The 24449-nt window shown below is 37.0% G+C and overlaps 1 protein-coding gene across 1 annotated transcript; it reads right to left on the reverse strand.

Moving 5' to 3' along the window:
- Positions 1-5742: 5742 nt before the first annotated feature.
- Positions 5743-24015, reverse strand: LOC149195044 (inorganic pyrophosphatase TTM2-like). Its single transcript, XM_089405234.1, has 12 exons — positions 23973-24015; positions 13510-13624; positions 13106-13301; positions 10230-10343; positions 9937-10110; positions 9496-9690; positions 9254-9376; positions 9050-9168; positions 6915-6950; positions 6657-6789; positions 6272-6535; positions 5743-6142 (listed from the first exon to the last, which is right to left on the reverse strand). The coding sequence occupies exons 1-12, from the start codon at positions 23998-24000 to the stop codon at positions 5900-5902; spliced, it is 1740 nt and encodes a 579-aa protein (XP_089261360.1). The 5' UTR covers positions 24001-24015; the 3' UTR covers positions 5743-5899.
- Between the last annotated feature and the right edge of the window lie 434 nt (positions 24016-24449).

Below are 24449 nucleotides of genomic sequence, written 5' to 3' on the forward strand. Positions count from 1 at the left end.
ATGAGTATGAAGACACAAAGAATATTGCAAAAGGAGATACATTGAGGGATTACCAAAATTCTTCTCAAACTCAAGACATGATTTTAGCTCTCTTAACTAAAGAGAAGAGAACCATTGTAAATGATACAATGTGATACTAAACCTAAAACTATATTATACACAAGATACATGTGTAGTGTGTCAACTAAAGAAAAATGGTAGATGAAACATCATTATTATAAGAAAAAGGTTACTCAATGTGGACCTATCGATTTCAAGCCAATTATGTTCTCAACTAAAAGCTTAAAGAAAAACATGTATTGAATGTAGCCATTATTGAAGATCCGCCAAATGCTAGCACTGGTAATGAACTTACTTAAGAAAGAGTATTTTATGCATTTCAAGAAGTCTACACTAGAACATGAAAGGATCTATTGTAGATACAACTCGGCATGGATGGTTGCACACATAGTTTGATAGTTTGTGGACCTCAGGAATTATCCCTCACTAGGGTTTAAAACATGCATTCGGAGTATTCTCCAGTGATGAAGTTAAGACATGCATGTGGATTGCAGTGTAATAATTTAATTCAAGGGATCATAATTCAGGAGTTTGGGAAGCTAGAATCTAATAACTCGAGAATTCAATTTAGGAGCTACACCTTTAGGACAGTGACAAGCCCTGCTTGATCGAGCTCTACCTAGTCCAAAAAATATTTTCCAAAGAAAGAAAGCTATAAGGAATATTTACTTATATTGTTTTTTATTTCAATAAATACATTTTCCACCAATCAAATAGTTTTTTAGTCTTGTAAGACTTAAGGCGAGGTGTTAGAATATAAGGCTTGTTATTTAGTAAAATCTATCCCAAACTCACAAGTGGAATGATTTGCTTAGTGAATAATGATATATAAGAAAAATTAAACTCTTTTGTATAAATGCACCAGCAATTCATTGATAATATCATATTGCGTTAAGTTTTCCTCACTCGTTTGTTCATGATAGGAGACAATTCAGAGGCTTTTAGTTCTTTGACAAAGTCTTTGAACCCTCACTAAAAATTTCCGTCCCCTCAAAGGAGGTCTATAAAATAGTTGGAAGTCGTTCCTTAGTTTGATCTCTCATCTATAGAACCAAGAATGGAAAACCTCATTTTGTCTAATCAAAGATTTGATAGGAAAGTTGAGCATTGGTCTCCCAAGGTTTAAAAGAAAAAGTATCATTTTTTTTCTTATGGTTGTGGCTATTTTATTTTTCATTTTCTCAATAATAATAAAAACTCACAAGATAAATTACACCAACGCCAATGTTGGCTAGATTGCTTCATTTCCCTCTAATATTTTAGAGGGATTCATCTCTTAAAGGCGTTGAAATTAAACTTGGGTATATTCATTGATCAAGAAAAAACAAAAGGTGATTTCTTTTCCTTTACAAAATATGTGAGGAGGTGGTTTGGAGAGAGGACTCCTACAGACTCTACAGATTAATATTTATGTACAGAAACATCTTCAAAAACTAGATTGCGGACAAATTCCATTCAAATACAATAATTAGCATATTTATGGATATTCGCCAAAAGCAATCAAAAAACTCAAGAGTAGCCACCATCAAAACAAAAGTCAACAAAATAATCCAAAATCAAAATGGTTTCAAGTCGACATAGAAATTCTCAACACAAGGGGATGCTTCGGAAAATAGTACCCCAAAAAGGTTTGCTCACTTCTAAAAATAATCAATTTGAAGTTCTTGGAACATGGGGATTAAGAAAATCCAAAATATATTGAGAAGAAATCTAAATAGAAAGCCCACTAAAACCAATCCAGGATCAATGTGCCATAGCATTGATAGAAATCAATCCCCTAAGGATCTAGATCTAACAAGAATAAACAAAAATCATGAGGAAGAAGAAATTGCAAAGGAAATAGAGAAGGAAGAGGACACACATAAGATCAAGGAGGAAGTAGGGGGTGAAGACCCAAAGCCAATGGCAAGGGTTCACTCAATCTTCTAAATCCTTCACCAAAACCCTGAGAAAAGATTCAATTGCCTCTATTCCTCTCATGAGGGGAAGGAACTCTGATCAGAAACAAAGGACTTATGACGAAAAAATAAAGATATCCTTTCGAGACATCATCAAAGGCTTCCAAAGCATACTCTCCCCAAGGGAGAGATTACAACTAGCAAGTTTTTTTTTGTACGTAAGACCCACAAGAGATTTGAACGAGTGACCTATCGCAAAGAGTGCCTTAACAATGCACCCATTCATCGTCAATCCAAAGCCCCGTGGGCTTATCGCAAAGAGTGCCTTAACAGTGCACCCATTCATCGTCAATTCAAAGCCCCATGGGCTTTGTTACAACTAGCAATTGTTTCCTATGATCTATTTTTGTATTTTCCTATGTAATCAAATTGTCGGAGTATTCTTGTGCTCAAGTGATAAGTAAAAGAGCCACAAAGGAAAACTCATCATATCCTCTCAATGCTTCGAGAAGGATAAATCAACGAAAAAATGAGATTGGCTAGATTCTTAATCAACACCTTTTGTAAGCCCATTATAACTCTATTGCAATGCTTTCTAATGTAAAAAATCTCCCAATTATTTTGTGCGTGTTGTGTTATTGTGAAAAAATTCCTTTAAACTTAGATATGGGACTCAATTCTATTTAGAGTTCCCTCATTTATTGATATGGCTCATTTTGTAATAAAATCATCATCTATCAATCTTAATCTTGCCTAGATAAATTTTCATATTAAACATATTAAGCACCAAAAGAATAACTCCATTATTTTCAACTTTTATCATCAAAAATTGCTGTATCATTTCTAGACTTTTATCAGCAACAATTGGCCCCCCTCTGTGTTCATGTTTGTACGTAGAATCATTTGCAATATTTGCAATTTCAATTGATCCATATTAACTCCCTTTAAATCGATCTTAAGATCAATTTTCACCTCTATTTTATTCAATGTTGAAAAATCAAAATAAAAAAACCAAATCAACAAACACAAAACAAAATCAACAAAAGAACCCTGTATACAAAATTCTTATTGTTTTAAAAGATCAATATTAAAATGGATTTATTTTCTTATCAATTTGTCATTTTCTTTTTAATTTATTAGTAACACAATATTATTATACATCTCATCAATAAAAAGGTGTCAAGTACATTTTATTTTTTCAATATTGATACAAATTCATTTTAATTTCAGATCCATTAAGCACAGAAAAAAACCCACTATAATTAATTTCTCTGTGCTTGTTTTCAAGCATTAAAAATTTACACATTAATAATTTGTATTATAAATTAATTTATTAAAAACCAAAAAAAAAAGTGGGAAACACAATTGTCCTATTTATTTATTTTGTATGGTTGACATGATTTAGTTTTACATTGTTGTTTCATGTATATAAAATTAATCTATGTTATATTTATTATCATTATATTTTTAATTTTTATATTGGATAGGTATATATTGACATCAACATTATCAATGTGGGATGGACTTTAATTCTATGTAACAATTATTACCTTTTCTTACAACTTTTTCATAAAAATCATTTAACAAATTTCAGTTAATAATCCTATTCACTTCTCTTGAACAATAATTATTTGAGTGCTAAAATTAATATTAGGTAAAGATCATTACAATGGTATGCCTAGGACAAGGCTAGCCCATATGTTGAATAGAACAATTTGCCCAACAGCTCGATGTCACTAGGATTGTGTAAGACTCAATTAAGCCTAGATGCATTATAATCCCAACAATTGGCACTTGCCATCGATCCCTTCCCATAAAATTTGAACCCAAAATCTTATAGAGACTAAACCCCACACAAACCAACTAGTCTCCCGCTCATACTAATATTTTCTAGCCATTCTATTATCTCAACAAAAAACAATAACATTGTTAAATAATATTGACATAGGAAGATATCACTAATATTTTCTAGCCATACTATTATCTCAACAAAAAACAATTAACATTGTTAAATAAGATATGCCAAGAGGATGGGACATGGTAGTGCAGGTGCCATACTATTATCTCAACAAAAAACAATAACATTGTTAAATAATATTGACATAGTGCAGGTGCCATACTATTATCTCAACAAAAAACAATAACATTGTTAAATAATATTGACATAGGAAGATATGCCAAGAGGATGGGACATGGTAGTGCAGGTGAGAGGCCGGGATTGTGCCAAAGCAGCACATGCAACCGATCATATCAAATTGGTGGCTGAAGGTTACAAATTGGCATTAAAAAGGAAATGGAGCAATGAGGATTACATGTAACAAAAAACAATAACATTGTTACATAATATTGACATGGAAGATATGCCAAGAGGATGGGACATGGTAGTGCACGTGAGAGGCAGGGATTGTGCCAAAGCAGCACATGCAACCGATCATATCAAATTGGTGGCTGAAGGTTACAAATTGGCATTAAAAAGGAAATGGGTCAATAAGGATTACATGTATATTTATGTAAGCTGCAACTATTAACTATTATATGTGAAAGTTGCAATTTGGATGATTGTAACTCCCACATTGACACCCATCTTCAATTTCATGAAATTTGACAAGGAGTTAATAAACCCCAATCAAACCAAATAGTCTCCGCCTCATACTAAAACTAATAATTTCTAGCCATATTATATTAATTTTCCAAAAAAATTATAATATTAATATTGCTGAATAATATTGACATGGAAGACATGCCACGAGGATGGGTACATAGTAGTGCACGTCAAAAGCGAGGACCGTGCCAGAACTTACATGCAACGATAGCAATTGCATCAAATTGGTGGTTGAAGATTACAAATTGGCAACTACTAATCTACTAATGAGATAACTAAAAACAAAATGAATGAATCAATACACGGTAGCACCTCAAAAGCGAGGATCGTGCCAGGCAGCACATTCAACGGTAGCAATTGCAACAAATTGGTGGGTCAAGGTTACAAATTGGCAACTACTGATGAGATGACTAAAAACAAAATGAATGAAGCAATACATGGTATAGTGCACCTCAAAGCGAGGATCGTGCCAGACAGCACATGCAACGATAGCAACAGCATCAAATTGGTAAGTAAAAGTTACGAATTACTAATGAGATAACTAAAAACAAAATGAATGAAGCAATGAAGATTATATTTATGTAACCTGCAATTATTAATGATTACATGTGAAAGTTATAATCTGCATTAATCCCTATAACTAGACAGGTGGGTCAAAGCTATATCATGCTTTTAGCTTACAACTAATGAGATAACTAAAAACAAAATGAAGCGATGGGGGGATTACATATATGTACTTATGTAAGCTGCAATTATTAACGATTACATGTGAAAGTTATAATCTGGATTAATCCCTATAACTAGACAGGTGGGTTAAAGCTATATCATGCTTTTACCTTCTCCACGACCAATATTATCTTCATTAAATTATATCACAATAATGATGATGTGTTGCGAAGATGCCAAACCATTAGATAGGATGCAACCATGAATGCATGATATGAATATACGTGAATCATCAACGATGCAGCAAATCAAAGGACAAATGAACAACCATACCTACAGAATTCGGCTAAATGGTCCACCAGAGCCCTACGGAACAAGCACTGATTGGAATTTTACTAGTATAGTTTGGGGTAGGCTCTACAAGTCATTTTGGGTGGTGTCTAAAGCTTACGATTGCAATTGCACGTTTAGGATCAGCTAAAATGTTCATAGTGTTTTCCGCAAGAGTCCACCCAAGAAGCAATGTAAATCTGTATGGATTTTATTGATTTTCTTGCTTTCCTCGAAAAGAGAAGAGATACAATATAAATTTAAAGGTGGAGACCAGCATGCATCAATTTGAATGGGGAGTATGCTTTGAATTGATTGATCCTTGTTAGACACGGTGTCTCGGTTATGATGTCCTCCATGTCCGTAGTACAAGCATGCCAGCCACACTTCCTACTCCTAAAACTACGAGAGAAGCTGCAATGGCAAGCCCAGAATCACTTGTTCTGGTGCTTCCTATAAATCCTTCCCATGTCCATCTTCTGTTGATGTTATGGTGGCTTGTTTGAGAAATGTTTTCCCGTAGAAGATTACTCAGTACATCTAACTGTTTTGTTAGATGTCTCTGCCCTCGACCAAGAACCTTTACCTGCAAACAATAAAACAAATATAGCCCAATTTCAAATGGCTTGAGAATTTTTACATCTGGTTGTATTATAATTGACAGGAAAATAATAGTCAAATACGGAACATAACTTGACATTAGCACGCTATATACCTCCTCAATTATGCTAGGATCTAACCCTGTTCCTAAAGTATTTGAAGCACCCGTTGGAGGAGATGGTCCAAATCCATTAGCAACTCCATTTGAGTATACACCATTTAGATTATTCCCAAAAGAACCAACACCTGAACCCTGTCGAGGAATATGTCCCTGACTACCAGACTCAGAGAGCTTATTTTCTAGTTCTAATATACGAGACATGAGTTCCTCTAACCTCTCACTCAGGCCTGTCATTTGGTCTGAAAGGCGAGAAAAACCCTGCAAAAACAGATATTTATTTAGTATTCTAGAATACTACATTTTTTAATCGGCTAAATAAATATGACTTCTGGGTAAAATTAATAAAAATTTGCCGGCTTCAATATTGGCAATCCAATACCTGATCTTGAGATCCACGTGGAGAGTCCAGTGTCCTGTCATCATATCTTTTGCTATTTCCATTGCACCATACCAGTGGGGCAGTTATAGAATTCCTTTGTGTCTTTAAAAAATCTTGTTGATCAAATGTTCCACTGTTCAAGTGATTAATACAAGCTCTGTCAGCTTGAAAGAAACCTTCAATTTCATCAATTCATAGATAGCCTACAAATGAACGAAAAAATACCGAGTATTCAAGTAGAGAAAGAAGCTTATGTACCTTTCGCTAATATCATTGCTGGTATGTCTGCTCCAACTGTAAAATAATGGGCATCAAACATTAGATACATTACATAAACCATCAATCAAGTCTCAAAGATGTTAACAAAGTATAAAGTAACAATCCTTGATTCAAAAGATTCTTTAGGAAATAGCCTCTGGATTGCAATTTCCATTATCCCCCTTCAAAATGAACATAATCTTGCCAGCTCAGAAATCAGAAAAACCAATTGTACAGAGAATTTTTCGTATATTAAGATTAGACAAGCTTCCAGCCTAATCTCCAAATTGTCCCCATAAAAAGTTAAAACAAAAACACCTCTAATTGTTTGAATACATTTGAATCAAGTTCTTCAACAATGAAACCCGACAGAAGGTGTCAGCAACTAGTTTAGCTTGAAGTTTGAATTTGGTTGAAGTTCAGTAAATTTTGAATTTCAAGCTTGAAATTCGCCGAACATGGTGACTAAGCAGTCTGTTGTGTACTGAAGGGAAACATCCTTATTGGATATTACCACATTAGACATGAGCTATCTTGAATATATATCACTCATGATTTGTTAAAATGTTCAAATACTAGTCAAATACAATATCGTATTCCAATATCTGTAAAAACCCCACTTTTATATAACAAGGGCCTGATCATTCTTAGCATTAACTTACGCTTCAAGTACAGAATTTCGACTCCTTATTTGTGCAAATAACAGTTTTGCCCTCCTCGTGATTCAATTAATCCCTTACTAGTTTATCACTACAATCAACCAGATTATTGGTGTTTATTGGAGACTGGAGTTGTCTTCCTTCATTTACTCAGATTTGCAGGGGCAATCCACCTCTGGGTTTGCAGGTGCCCCCACTCTTTTCCTTGATTTTTGGCTCTATTTTTGTTTTATTATTTTGGTTATTTCCATGGTTACAGTAGTAGTTCCCTTTCAAGTACAGGAATGCTGCAAAATCACACTTCCCATCGTTTTCCTAGTGACACCTCCATATTCAACTTTCTATTTGTTAGTCATTCCATCTTTCCATAAGCTATCCGAGGACTTTTACAGAGACAATACTCTCTACTCCATGTAAATAAGTTCAAAAATGGAAGTATAACAGCCTCGATTTTATTAGCAAACAGCATATTGTTTAGAAGTTAGAAAAATTCATAGGATGACACCAGGTCTCACAAACATTGTAACATATTTGGAAGTAGATTCTAGCACAAATCAAACAGAAGGGGGAAAATCCGCTATCTGCAGAAAAATCTGTTTTCCAATAAATTTCATAACAATACATCGAAATCCCATGTGGATGTCCGATAAAACTTCTCTATTTGATGCAATCATGTTTAACGTTCATGTCCACGTTAAATTATGGATCCTCAACGTGTCATGAATATCTCAACACTTACCTCAAATTTGGATCAATAAAAGGTGCAATGTGGATAACAAACAATGTATTCTAATATAGTAAACACCCACACACACAATTACTTTTCATCTTTAGGAAAATGCCTAGATTTATACATGACAAGAAACAGTTTTTTTGTGGACTCTTAGCATTAGTGAAAGAAAACAGAATACAAAATCAAATCCTTGAAACCATGGAAATCTTTCTTTAATTCTGCTACTTGATAATATAAGGAACAAAACTTGAACAAGCTATGAATCAATAAAATACAGTGAGATGTTGCCTTTTAAACAAGTTACAGACCAATTTATTTATAAAGGCTTGTTCCTAAACAAAATGAGATGGAAAGTAAAAAATCACAGGATAAACTCAAATCTTAAGCAAAGAAAGAGTTTCTCGCTCCCTCTCTAGGAAGGTAGACATGTGATGCAGCTTTGGTTCCTATTTCTACACAAATAACATGTGCAGTGAGATTGTCCCTTATAGGCATTCTTATCCTGAGAGGAGAATGCTGGCATTAGAGCTTTTGTAGGCCTATGATCCTCCGCATTCAGTAAATACCCACAGAATAATACTTCCATCATGAATTCTTTAAAAGGTTTACTCAGATAAATTTAATTGTACAACTCTTTAACTAGACTACTGGTTTGGGGAGTCAAGACGTTTAAAGTTTAAAACCTACTACATTACAAGAAGGTTAAGATGAAAGTCACAAAAAATTATGCATATTGCTAGTACCTTCTGCTGTATTGATTCTTTATTGCAGGCTTTGCCTGAGATATCCAGGAAAATGATGGCATGGGACTCGCAGCAAGAGGATCACTTATCAACTTGGACTTCAAGTCATCTGGCAGTGCCTGTCAAAACACACAAGGAGCAGTATAAATAAAGGTTTGAGCAAGTGTCAAACTTTAGTAACAGCCAACCTGATTGAATTCATACCATAACTTCAGCTGTTAGCTTTTCTAATTGTATCTGTTCAATATAGGAGTGAGGTGTGTAAGAACCATCAAGGCCCAATTTACTGGCAACCTCTGCAACTCGAGTCCTGTCATTACCTTGCACCTAATGATTTACAAATACAGGGCAAAAAATCAATGTTTGCATAATAAACTTATCACACAGAATAAATGGGTTGCAAGTTGGTGCATTCAACTGGAAGAGTTTTACCGCATGTTGAGTACCTGCATATATTTTCTATGCAATTGTTCAAGTTTATCAAGTTTCACAGTCACCCCATCATCTGAAAATACATGACTTATACGCTTCAATATGGTTGTTATTGTGTAACCTAGAGCCATCAAACCTCCAAGCAGACGAACACTAACTTCAAATGTAATTCTTGGAGATATGATAAATGGATTGTCTGTAACCCATTCCTGCAATCACGGTCAAATCAGGTCATTTTATGGATTTAGATTACTTCAAGTAGCTCCCCTTAAATAACTACTGTACACCTAAAAAAATCGTTACATAATTAGCTGGATTTCCATTTTTCTTTGTCACTCTTCTTGACTTCAAACAGTAATGTTTATTGCCAAAGACAAATTGCACCTGGTTAATGTGTAATGAAATAGAAGGGAGATGCTTGTGTATCAACTAATGCAGGATACAATCATAATCACCTCAAACATAAGACTGTACTTGCCATCCCTATTCCGCATCCTCAGGTAAGATTGACATGTCTCAGGATCTTCCCCGGGAGGCAAAAGATAGATGTCATAAGTTTCTTCAGTTTTCTCTGTATGATCTATCGATAATACTTCCTTTATTTGGTCCACTGTCACAATGCGAGTAGACTGCAAACAATAGCAGAATAGATGATGGAAAAAAATAAATTTAAAGCTGATAGTAAACTCACCTCACAAACTCAATTACAATGAAATTTCATGTTAAAATGGTTTGATTCTTACAGTACCTTTAAGATATAATTTGGTGTTTGAAATCCGGAAAAAGGATTGAATTTATTCACAATTTTAATATGTGCAGTCTCCAGGTCAGGTTCAATGAACGCCTTATACATAGGATAAACCTGCACAGTCCATTTTCACATTTCTTTCAATAACATAATATTATGATTTTCACTTGCCACTAAATGAAAAGGGAGACAATAATATACATGACAGGCTAGACTACAAATTGCTTCAATATAACATCGTGTCCAAGAATTAGATCAATTGGTTGAACTATCCACCCAAGGCATGTTGGCAACAGGAAGGTCATAGGTCACAGGTTTAAATGCAGAGAGTCCCTCAGCGTTACTGGCCACTACTGTGGCTAGCAGTTGAGCCAACTTCTATCCAGATATTCTAGGGAAAAAACATAACCTATCAGTGTCATTCTTACAACGTCCAAGCGCCATTGCCATGTAATATGTCTTCTCAAGTAGAACTTGATGCTAAATGACAATGATCGTGTTGATTGAAAATTAACACCTTTCAGTGGGCACTTTAATGAAGAATTGCACCTGATTTTGTATAAAGTACAAGAAAATTCTTCCTTTTGCCAAAAACTTACTACATATAAGGATAAAGATGTGACAAGATCAAATTATTCTGCAATAGTTTCCGACTTCTAAAATAAGACATTACAAGTGGAGAGGCTATATAATGGCAGGAGTGGTGAGGAAAAAGGATACTACTATGAAGACTCCTACGACTTAAGATGATATCCACAGGCTTTGACCTTACGTACCACTATAAGTTGTGTAGTCATACCCGCTTGCCAGCAACTCTAAAAAGGCTCTTATTCATAATTAAGAACTTATCTGCATACTGGTTAAATATACTTTCACCAACAATTAAATGCAACAAATGTTTGCAACTTCTCTTTACATTCAAAGAGAGTCGAGACCACACAAACATTAGATAGAAACAGCACAACATGGTTAGAAATATTGCAATTCTGCTGGAGAAGTATCAATTTAAGGATGCAAGGTAACCTTCCATACTAAATATTAGAACAGAACCTGAGCTTTATAGTAACTGAAATCCACCAACAGACTGTTTGTATGCCATTAATTTCATTTCCTTGGATATTAGACTTTATATTTTAATAAACATATAGAAAACTGAAGTAACAATCTAAGTTGTTGGCAGTCAGTTTCTGCAAAATTTTCAGTTATTTTATGGATATATTTGTGAGTGCTTCGTGCATTCGGTGATTTTTTCGATTTAAGATCGAACCTGAAGGCATTTCGAACAAATTCGGCCCCAGTTCAGCGAATTTCAAATTGAACGAAACTCGATTGGGAACCTGAACTTAAAGGTAAATAAATTTGGCGGTAACTGCCCAGATTTGTTGAAATTTGTTCCCGACAGACTACAAAGTGCAAAAATAAAATAAAAAATAAAGAACCCTGCCCACCCGTTTTCTTTTCCCCAAAGGCTGGACCGTTCCATTTTTCTCTGTGGTGCCCGTAGACTCCAGAGCCCAACTCTGGATTTCTTCCACCGCCCGACGTCTTGCTCAAGTCCAGATTCATTTCCAGGCACGCCACTTTGTCAATGCCCCCACAATTAATAAGTTGAGTCTCTTTCGTGCAAAGGCACACCCAAAAACACAAAAATGAGAACAAAAAAAAACTTCTTTCATAAAATGAGGAGACGCAAATGCTTGCTAAAAATGATTAAATTTACTATCCAATATAAGGATCGAAACACTGAAAACATGAACTGGGTATGCATGACAATATTCCCCAACCACAAAGAATCAGACGGGTAAGTAAATAATTTCATAAAATTACTTTTAAATTTTTAACAGGATTATGTTTTTAGGTGTTTCTGAAATATATGTTTAAATTTTCATTTCTATTATGTGTTTAACTACAATATACATATATTTTCATTTTATTACATATCCTTTAAAATTTTGTAGTATTTCCGAATTTTATTACCAAAATTTTACTGTTGATTTTTTATTGAACTTCAAGGTCGTCGAAATCAAATTGGAGTTCGAACCAAGTGACTTAAATCCCCACCAAATATTGGATACGTTGGAGGCAACAAATCAGCTTGCATCTATGGACAAAGAATGGCATCTAAACTGACTGAGAGATCCACGGTTCAGCCCTCAAAAGAAATTCATTATCACTATTTCAGAATTTCTATACTTACAAAAGTTAAAAAGTTTTGTCACTTTACTCCCAAACTTCTCATAGCAATGTCTCAGCTTTCAAACTTCTTGTAACTGAACAGTGAACTATATTGCAAAAAGTAACAAGGACACTGGGAATAAAGCTTATTTGTTATATAATCACGATTGCGTATTAAGCAAAACTTCTATTGCCCAAGGTGCAATCACCCCATGTACACAAAAACAATAAAAAGATTACTACAAAACAGGAAATGACTAAGTTATCAATAAGTTTCAATCTCCAGCAACCAGAAAGCCACATAAAGTGGTATAGTGAATCTTAAAATAAGAAACAATAGGTTATATGTCCCCATGTGTGTAAGAGAAAGCTGTTAAGCCAACCATATGTAATTAACCAGGTCCTGCAAATAAAAGATGCAGACTTGCAATCAGATACATTATATGAAGCTCAGAATCTGAATGAAAGACATGCAAGTGTAGCCTTTTACACTATACACCCATACTGAATGATATATCTACAAACAAAATGGGAATGCATTACAGCAAGTTTTCATCGGTCACCTCCGTCCAATAGAGATGAATTTTGAGAAGAAAAGTTTTGAGCTTAATTTTCAGGCCTTTTGGCTGAAGAATAATGAATAAATATATTGAATGGAATTACTTTTCATTTCAATCAAAAATCAGAATAAAGCCACCTACTGTTTCTGATATTTGATGAATAATGTCCTCAGGTGCCTGGCCAGAACGATTGATATCCCTCAGAACCCTCTTGACAAGATCAAAGTGAACGCCTCCAGTCACAGAGACCCGGAGATCCAATAGCGGGCGTAACCTTTCACTCAAAGCATAGATACCCTCAATGACAACAATCCTAGATGATGGAACATCGACATCTCTGGAAAAGTATTAAGAATATAAGTTAGACACACATGCTCTTACAAATTCTCTCGTGAGAGGTATATACTACACAGTTCTAGAAATTCCTACAAGGAAACTGAAAAATTACACCTTAGGTACTCGTTTTGACGACAGCTACATCTATGGTGAATATAATTACACAAAATAGGCAATCTCCAATGTTTTGTGCAGACCAAAGGACAGACCTGTATCCAGTACGACGACTGAGCTTAAAATCATAAATGGGAACCTTCACAGCTTTTCCAGCTTTTAAATCATGAATGTTTTGGAGAAGAGTATCATAGTCTGTCAACCTGGGATCTGCCATAGCAATATTTGTGAAAAAACATGACAGTGTGAACATAATAAGTGAAACTACATACTCTAAAGATAAATCTAGAGAAGACATACTCTGATCATTTCATGTTCACCCACAAATATATCTAAAAACTCATGAAGAGAAAAGATTAAATAACAATATAGAGAGAAGGGGTATATAAGTGGTGGCAAGCTAGTTGCTCAACTTCTTTTCATTTTATTTACAAGAATAAAATATTGATACATAAATGATGGAAGGCAATTATTTGACTATTTGTCATTTTACTCAAAAGGAAGAAATATTTCGTGGCCACATTTTCAGTGAATTTCAAAGAAGATATGGGAAGGTTAAACAATGGGAAAAAAGAAAGTATAACATTGGAACACCAGAAAAAATATTTGTTAAAAGCTATATAATGCCCAATCAAACTTCCTTTTTTAGCCAATCAGTCGTGGAGCAGCAACAACTCATACTATCAAACTCATCAAGCGACTGAAATTCTTATAAGAGACTCAGGAAGCAATCTACCAGAACTCATACTATAAGGCACTCAAGCAGCACTCAGCTAGAACATCCTTGCACAAGAGAGAAAGGTGTTCTCAAGCCCAGGTGGTGGATATCATGGGGACTTTGTATTTATGTCATTGTATAATATGTGTTGGTCTGATAATAACCCCAAAAGTTAGCTCAATTGATTGAACTATTTAGCAAAAGTGCACCTCTGACAGAGAGGTCACAGATTCAAATCTGGTCCAATTCCTTGGAGTTACCAGCTGCTATCTAGATATTCCAGAGAAGAAGGGGGATCCCGCAATGTTTTCCTGGGAAAAATTTATATGTTGGCATGACAAAATTAAAAATATATATATTATATAGTATTATTAAAAACCGCTGACAGAGAGGTTCCAGGTTCAAATCTAGTCCAATCCCTTGGATTTACCAGCCACCTATCTACATATTCTACCGAAGAGGGGGAATCCCACGAAGTTTTCTTGAAAAAAAAAATTATATATATATATATATAGTATATTGGCATGACGAAATTAAAAATATATATATAATATACACTATATACTATTACTGAAAATGCCACCTCCCAGGTGCTGGAAATGCATTTCCGCGTTTTAAAAGTGATGCTCATTGAAACACACCTTTAAAATGAGACTGAAATCTTTCAGCAACAGTTCAATTTTTTTTAAACAATCAGCCATTCCAACCCAACATATCAGCTGTTGAGCCAACATTTTTGGTCATTGAAACAAAACAAAAAAAATTAAAAATACCAACACTAACTTCTTACAAATCAAGTTACAAATTGCTCAATTTCCAAATTTGAATGGTATCCTAAAAATTTTATGCATCATAGTTCTTTTAGCGTGCGTATGCATGCATGCATGTATTCATTGTATCCTAATCATATCATATCCTCATTTTCTAAAAACTTGTCATATTCATTGTGAACACTGTATCCATGTAATACATACACATACAAACACGTATAGATTTGCAACTTGAGGTTTAAATATTTTTAGCACTAAATATATTCAAAATTAAGATGGATCTATGCTAACACTATAGCCGCAGCCATGCAGAAAAGAAATTGTGAATAGCGTGAACCATCTTCAAAATACAAACTTTGCAACGCCAACATTTGAACAAAGATCCATGGTCTACCCTCTGAAACAAATAAATTTGAAATACCCAATTGCAACTTATGAAGCATTCTTATACATTTTCACATGAAATATTTATCATCTATGCCACTTTCCTCTCTTTACATGCTTTGGAAAATAAATACCCTATCATTACATTTTCTCTTCAGGGTCCGCAAAAATCTCTCAAAAGGAACAATTGAATAACAAAGCAAGTTCTATCAAAGAATTTTGTACCAAAATATTGGTTTTGGTTGGACTTTTGAGCTGAGCTGTTGCGCGCGATCGCTCGGCCCTGCAACCTGCAAGGTCCGCATCCCATGGATCCTAAAAGCTGCGAGCGCGCCCGCTCCTGCTCCTTTCGGTCCCTGCGGGAAGGTCCGTCGAGGGCTCTTCCTTCTGGCTGCGGTCGGCTAGGGTTTGGCCGCTGAAGGCACTAGCTTCTGGCTGCTGTCGGCTAGGGTTTGTGCCGGATCTCCATGGAGGAACCAGATCCCCCCCAGGGGCCTTCCTCCCTTTCTCCACCTTCCGCTGCTGAGGCCTTCAGATCCTTGCTGGCCTCTCTGCCCAAGAAGAACGCTGTGGAAGCCGCCAAATTCGTGAAAAGACTAGAAGACATCCCAGAGATCGCTCTTCCTCCTGAAGGTCTGATTCAAGTAGCTTTATCTCTGGCGGATCACGCTCTGGTTGGCCAGTTTACAGGTCTCTGGCCTTCCCCAAAATCAACAGAGAACTGGGTTGCTAGGAACTGGGCTCCACTGATAAAGAACAAGGTAACCTCTTACTTCCTCGGAAGAGGATATTTCTTATTTGAATTTACTGATAAAGAGGATAAGGATCTCATCTTCAGAAACGGCCCCTATTTCATGGGCCCCCAAGGGTTGTATCTAAACAAATGGACGCCAGACTTCGATCCGACAGTGGATGTGCCTTCTGCGGTCCCGGTGTGGGTAAGGCTCCCAAATCTTCCCGTCCACTGCTGGAATTGGGACTCTTTGAAGCATATCGGAAACACCCTCGAGAAATTCATAGACAAGGCTAACAGCAAAGATCAATACGACTACGCCAGAATTTGTGAGGAGGTAGATCTGGAGGTCGGATTACTAGAGGCCATCAAAATAAGGGTAGGTCCGTGGACGCATGTCCAAAAATTAGATTATGAGCAACTGCCATTCAAATGCCGAAAGTGTCAAGTCTACGGCCACTTCGCCAAAGACTGCCCAACCAAAGGGGTTGAAGAAAAAGGGAAAGACGAGGGATGGAACCAAGCAAAAAGATCCAAAACTTCATTCAGGAAGAACGCAAACATTAATGTCAAAGTCCCTCAAGCAGGATCTCAGAATCCACCCTTGGAAAGCCAAGGGAACAAATTTGAGATCCTCGGATCAGATATCATGACTACGCAAGACACAGAAATCCCGAAAGTAGTCTCTCTGACCAAATCCATAAGCATACCAGAGAGATCCAAAGAGAAATTGTCAGAAGATGAAAAGGAAACTCAAGAGTCCGAGGAATCGGAGGAAGAAGGGGAGATAGGGGGATCACAATCTACCCCCAGAAGATCTACGAGAGGCAGGATGTCAACAAAGGAAAAAAGAGACCAAGAGACATATAAAGACAAGCTTCAGGGCAGCCAGCCAACGCTAGAGAAACTCCTAGCTGAAACCCCGAAGATGAAGAATATCCAAACTCAGAGCTCCAAAGGGGCTCATCACAGCAAAAGTAAATGATGAAGATCGTCTCCTGGAATTGTAGGGGAATGGGCTCCAAAGCCAAGGAAGAAGCTATGAATAGTTTAATAAGACTGGAAGCCCCGGACATTCTTCTCATCCAGGAGACTAAATTGGAGGACTCAGCTTTCCTCCAAGCAAGCAAAAAATTTTGGAAAAAAGACAGAGCAAAAGCAATCTCTGCCCGTGGAGCATCGAGAGGTCTTGAGTCGCTATGTAATCCAAATAAGTTCTCTCTTATCTCTGAGTCCCTAAATACTCATTGGATTTTGTTAAAATTACAGCACTTAGAATCTAAGGAAACTATTTGCCTGGTAAATGTATATGCTCCTAACAATGCAGGTGAAAAAAATCATGTTGGGATTCCATCAAAAGTTTGGCAGATCTAGAAAACTTGGAAAATATAATCATTGTTGGAGACCTGAACCTCACCCTCCTCTCGTCAGAAAAAAGAGGAGGCAGTATAGTTAGAGATCCAGCAAGAAAATCAGTAGATGACCTCATGCAGGATTGGGATCTGATAGATATCAAGCCGGCTATTGGCAAGTACACGTGGTCAAACAAAAGGGTTGGCCCAGAGCACGTAGTGGCAAGACTGGACAGATTCTTGGTGCAAAGTTCCTTTCTGCTCCTTGGTTTAGAAGCCAAATCGCACATCCTATATAGCAGCATATCAGATCATAAACCCATAAGTCTTGAACTGTTGACCCCTAAGGATCTGGGGCTTATTCCTTTCAGATTCAGCTCCCTGTGGATCAAAGAAAAGGATTTTATGGATAAGATCAGAGAGTGCTGGAAAAAGCCAGTCAATGGATCAGCGTTTTTTGTGTGGGAGGAAAAACATAGAAGAGTTAAAAGCATGCTAAAAAATTGGGCCAAGACCCTGTCAAATCCTGCAGCGGAAAGGAAAAAAATCCAAAGTGAGTTAGAAAGACAGCATCTGCATATTGAAACAGCGGAAATCACTAAGGACGAGTTAGAAAAGGAGGCCAAACTCCAACAAAGCTTCCACAAGGCCTGCCTGGCAGAGGAAGAATTCTGGAGGCTCAAGTCCAGAAGCCTATGGCTCAAATCTGGAGATAGAAACACCTCATACTTCCACAAACAAACCCAAGCCACGAAAGGCCACAACACCATCAACGAAATAAAGGAAGATAACCACGTTTTGAAGGACTTTAACAGCATAAAAAAAGCAGCTACTAATCATTTTGAACAGTTGTATAGAGAGGAATCAAGAGCTGAATTCAACGCTGACCTATTGGACGCTGTCCCTAATATGATCTCCTCTAAAATGAATCAATCTCTTGAATCAAAAATCACGTTGAAGGAAGTTAAGGAAGCCCTCTTCTCAATGGACCCGGACAAAGCCCTGGGGCCAGATGGTTTCACGCCCAAGTTTCTCCAGGTCTACTTGCAGATTGTAGAGAAGGAATTTTACAAAATGATACAGAAATCCCAAGATTGCCAAAAGATAGGTGGCTGTACAAACTCAGCCTTCCTCGCCCTCATTCCTAAGGAGAAAGGAGCAAACTCCTTCAACAGATTTCGTCCAATTTCCCTATGCAATATTGGGTACAAAGTCATAACTAAAGTGATAGCCAACAGGTTGAAAAAGATCCTCCCCAAAACCATCCCGAACAATCAAGGTGGATTTATCCATGGAAGGCAACTGGTGGACAATTTCGTGCTGGTCCAAGAGGCGATCCATTCCAGTCTTCACCGAAAGGAAAAAGGTATGGTCGTCAAACTAGATATTGCAAATGCTTTCGATCGGGTTAGGCATAGTTTTTTGTTTGATGTTTTGCAAAAAATGGGGTTCAGTCCAAGCTTTATTAAGTGGATTAGAGCCTGCATATCAGAGCCATGGATTGCCCCATTGGTGAATGGAAGGGCAACTAACTTCTTCAAAGCCACTAGAGGGCTGAGGCAGGGGCGCCCCATGTCTCCACTCCTTTTTGTACTTCAGGTCGTTGTTCTCAGCTTCCATCTACAACGAAAGCAACAAGATCAAGACATATCAGGCCTGTGCATAGCTAGAGGTGCCAAAAGAATCAATCACGCCCTCTTCGCGAATGACACTATTTTGCTGGGGGCTGCAACACCTCATTCAGCATCCAAATTTAAAGAAGTTCTGGAAGAATATTGCAAGGTTTCGGGCAGTGTCCTAAACAACGCCAAATGTCACATCTACAGCTGGAATGTTCCTGCCTCAACTACAAGCTCCATTGCTTGCTGCCTGGGTTTTGCAATCTCAGTTTCATGGTCGTCATTCAAGTATCTGGGATTGCCCATCTTTCATTCAAGGGCGTTGAACAAAGACTAGCTGCCTCAGTTAGACAAATTTAAATTAAAATTGTAGTCCTGGGGGTCCTCCTGGTTAAATATAACAGGGAAATCAATTCTCATAAAATCAGTGCTCAGCACCCTTCCCCTATTTAAATTCTCAGTTCTATTGGCACCTATAGGAATCATAAAAAAAATGGAAGATCTAATCAGAACTTTTTTCTGGAAGGGAGGTAAACAAAACGAGAAAAGAATTTCGTTGGTAAATTGGGATACAGTCATGAGACCTCTTCAGGAGGGAGGCTTGAATTTTAAGGATCTCAATGCCCAAAACTTAGCCATGGGAGCCAAAATAATTTGGAAAATCATAGCTCCAAATCCTGGCTGGGTGCAAATTGCGTTATGGAGAAAATACTTCAGAGGACCGAGAACTAGATGTCTGGAGCAGCCCAAGAACAAATTCAATTCGCCTTTCAGCAAGTTTATCAGCAAAACCAGTTCGTTGATAAGGAACCATGCATACTGGATCCCAGGCAATGGAAAGCGCATACATATTTGGAATGATAGCATCCTTAATAGACCTCCGCTGGCAGAAGCAAGGAGCATGCCAGATCTGCAACGCTGGATGGCAGAAGCCAACATAAACACGTTGTGGGATCTATCAACTTGGGAGGAAAATGCGTGGTTGGGGTGGAAGCAACTCGCAGTCCCTTCCTATCTTCGCTCTGACCTGAGCACTCTTATCACGAATTTGCATGGGATCGCTCCATCCCGAAAAACCAATCAAGACGTGAGAGGCTGGGGAACGAGTCGATCAGGCTACTCTGTAGCTCAGGGCTACGCCAAACACCTCGAGAGGCCTCACGTGCCTCCCAACCCTGCTCCCTGGATCGGCATTTGGAGAATTCCTTCAATCCCCAAGGTGGACCACTTCTGCTGGCTCCTCTGCCATCAGAAAATTTTGACTGAAGACAGGCTCTTGAAAAGGGGCTTCTATGGGCCATCTAGATGCTCTCTATGCAAGGAAAACTTTGAATCTGCTCTCCACATCATGATAGAATGCAAATTCACAACCTCTATATGGCAGGAGCTCCTAAACACTTGGAATCATAAATTCGCCTTCCCAACAGCAATCCAGGATCTATTTGCGAGTTGGATGACCAATTACCCAGGCTATTCCCCAAAAAATAAAACAATCAGGTCAGCTTGGAGTGCTTTACCAAAGTTCATCAGCTAGCAAGTATGGCTGGAAAGGAACCGAAGAATTTTTCGAAATAAGGAACAGGATTTCAGACTAGTGGACAATGCACCAAAATGCCAACTAGCTGAGTGGCTGGAAGATAAAGGGGACAACACAAACTTAAGCTAGCATGACATAGAGCTAGGATCTGCTCTAAACTTTAAATTCCCAAAAGCCAACAGCTCCCCTTCTCCTTGCAAAGATTGGCAAATCAGAAAAAATGAACACACATTCCAAAGTTGGATGTCCATCCAAGCTCTTCCATCTCTCTTCTTCAATGGGGCTGCTAAAGGGAACCGAGGCACTACGGGAGCCGGAGGTATTACCATAAGTTCAGATGGAACAAGGGTGCATAGATTCACTTGGGGATTAGGCCACTCCACAAGCATTCAAGCGGAAGCAATGGCCCTCTACCAAGGAATTAAATTCCTCAAGGATCTAGGCTATAAGGAGGCAAATGTCTTTGGAGATTCCCAGGTGATTATCCAAGCCTTGGCGACCAATTCCAACTTAGCAAACTTGCAGCTTGCAAGGATAATTTCAAGGATCAAAGGTAAGACAAAGTCCATGAAGTTGAAGTACTTCCATGTCTTAAGAACAAATAACAAAGAAGCAAACAGCGAGGCAAACAAGGCAGCTCAGCTAGACGTTGGTTCCCTTCTCATAGACAATGAAATTCTTTGAGACCCAATTCCCTAAAGTGAAATGTTTTTCTGTCTCCTTCTACATCAGTTTGTTTGTATCTTCCACCTTGGGAAACTAGCAGCAGAAACTCACTTTGTTAAATGTAATAAGAAGATCTTGTTAAGAGTAGGTGGCATAGCTCGCTGGCTGAAAAGTCATGCAGAAAATCTACCCCGTCTATGTAACCGAATTTATGGTTTTTGGCCGCCCAGTTAATGAAAACTCATACCCGTCTCTGTGAAAAAAAGAAAACAAAGCAGGTTCTATCAAAGACAACTCGCCTGGTCCTTTAGAAAAATAAAACCAAGGATTAAATGTAGGCACCAGAACCGTTAAAGTCTAAAGGTCATTTCCCTACATGAGAGTAATGCAGGATAACATTAGAAGCTTATTTTCAGGAAGAGTAAATCTTATGCGAAAAGTCATTATTAAATCTTATTTGACTAGTTATTTTAACTCAATATTCACTATTTTTATCTCTAGATGTAACAAAGGTAAAATTGTCATTTTGAAGAATGATTTCATCACAGAACATCGTGGGCCCAAAAATCATTCTGATAAACTTGACAAGTTCCAGCAGCATTTTGGTCCGAGTTATTGGACTGATATTGATGTTTTATCTGGCTAGTTTTAAGCTATGTACTGCTCATCTTGCTAGTTTTAAGCTACGTAATGCTATTCAATTGTATGGTGAATCTTCTTTTGTAATAAATTGGATAAAAGGGAGTTGCCAGTTGCACAACTTTGAAGGATCAGCTGAATGCAATTGCCTCCACCTATGATTTCTCTCTTGCATGCAAATATTTATGGAGTTAAATGAAGATGCTGATAAGCTTTCAAAGGAGGGGCTTCAAGTTGAGGCGGGCTGCTGTGTGGTTGAGGAAATTAACTAGGGTATACACGGCAGGTTCTGGTGGTGTTCCATCTTATGTCCATCTACAGGTTCTTCGGTTCAGGGATACTACTCTGTTTAATTATTTTATAATTTTAATTTATGTGGCTGGGTTTACCTGGTACCTGTTATCATTATGAAGCAGCATATAGGCTCTGTTTTCCCTCCTGTTTTTTGTTTGTACTTGGGACTGTATTTAGATGTCTATTTCGAGCAGTTTTAAACAGTCTTGTTTTTCACTAGATGGTTTTTGAATCTCGATACTTAGCCTATGTGTGGTCAGAGAATTTTTTGGTCTACTCTATTGTCATAGTGCTCTAGCCCCTGAAGAATGTAATTTCAATTCTATCTTTGAATAGAAATTATGGCATTTTATTCAAAAATAAAAATGTTCTAGCAGCATTTTTTTGAAGGTATACGTTTCCAGATGGTGAATCAGACTTCAAAAATATCAAGACGAGTGAAAAGAAACATTCAAATTAGGCGATTGGATTTAGAGGTTGATTTATCATTCGAAAGTAGGATTTTATAACGAAAGATACTAAAGACTCCTTTACTTTTTTCAGTCTACTGCATCACCAGGGTTCAACCTCGAATCTAGACTCCTGCAATGAACAGAATTAGCCAAGTTCAATTGAAAGCATTGAAGCCCTAAAACCCTATGAAAGAATCAAGGAAAGCAATGAATCTCCTGAATTCATCACCTAGAAACAACTTAAGAAAGCTCCATGAACCTATAAAGTTAGGATCAGAGTTCCTAAAATAAGACAAGTAAATTTCAGTGGCCATTATTCACCCTTTGGCTATTCAACCTCGGAAATTTCTCAAACATTTACCATGCCAGAATGAAAATTAGCTCCATGTTCTGCAGAATCAGATCGATCTATTTTAGAAAGAAACAATTTTTTATTCAACAATATATTTGCACCAAGAGAAGTGATGTGCACTCTATAGCAACGTATGTATGAGATACGTAACATAACATAATGTTAATAAACTAAATGACAGAAAAGTTTGAGTTCCTTAAATGTATGGTAATAAACAAAAAAAAAAATATAAAATGAAATAATATACCATAATAATAAAATAAACCAGTATAAATCCATCTTATTCCTTTTCTTTAAGATGGATCGCATAAATCCATCTTATTCCTCTTCTTGAAGATGGAACTATGCCGATGAAATAAGAAAATTAAAAAAACAAATTTCTGTAGAGTATACTTTGGGGCTAATAAAAACTATCACTTCCCAATAAGAATTACCCCTGGCCAAATACAAAGAAAACCAATTAAGACCAATATACAACCCATAACTTAGATCCCATACTACAAAGACTTGATTAAAAAACCTCAGCTAAACCAACCGTCCTAGACCAAAAGTTATAGACCTGTAGTTGATAACAAAGATCTACCTCATCAGACCTCAATATAGAAAAATACGTTTATAACTCAATTGACAAAAACTCAGTGCAGCGGAGAAATAACTACCAGCAAAGTAAATTAGAACACCTCAGTACAATAGACCAGAACTTATGAAGTATCAAAATTTTCTTTTGGGACATGAACAAATTATAAACTTAAATTAGAGAAAGTGCAATCATGTCTTCAGGCCTGCATTGCAAGCAACAGCAGCCCAAAGATACGTCAGTATACCTATACGGTACAGAGACAGCAATGACTTTTGAATAACTGATTTATCCAGGATTAATGCATCTAACGACTTGAATATCATATAACCGTTATATTTGAGCCGTGTGCACTGACACAATGATTTAAATAAATGAAATTGGACAAAAAATTATATTAGAAAAGAAATTAAGCTTCCTATTTTTCATAAGAGCACCCATCTGCTTAGCAAATGTATTCTTTACCTTGGTACTTTGGAAACCTCTGAATCATATGCCAAGATGTCTTGCTACAGACCAGAAGAAATCAGTATATTGACCACTAACGACATGATTAATCCAATTTTTCAAACCCTTTATTTCATGGGTTTGAAGACTACTGTTGATCATTACTTATCCTATTAATTAAATTGTCTCCAATATTCTCAAGAACCTGTTCTTCAACAACCCGTACACCGCCATGTGTATTAGCACCTAGATAATCTATAAAAGTGAATATCAGAGACCATCAACACCATCACAATCATAAACCAAAACAAAATTATCAACTAGCCTACTATTCCGATTCTCCCGAGTGAACATTTTATTACACAATACCAACAAGTAAATATAAGCGACAAGCCCACATTCCAAAGTTCTATTGACAAATACTCAACGGGCCATCTTTCAGAGAAATTTAAAGAAACATAAAACCGGTGAAAAGAACTTTCCATCAGAATACAA

This window comes from Pinus tabuliformis, chromosome 2_2 (assembly GCF_031772625.1).
Source record: "Pinus tabuliformis cultivar Carrire ecotype Pingquan chromosome 2_2, CPIR1, whole genome shotgun sequence".
NCBI lineage: Eukaryota > Viridiplantae > Streptophyta > Pinopsida > Pinales > Pinaceae > Pinus > Pinus tabuliformis.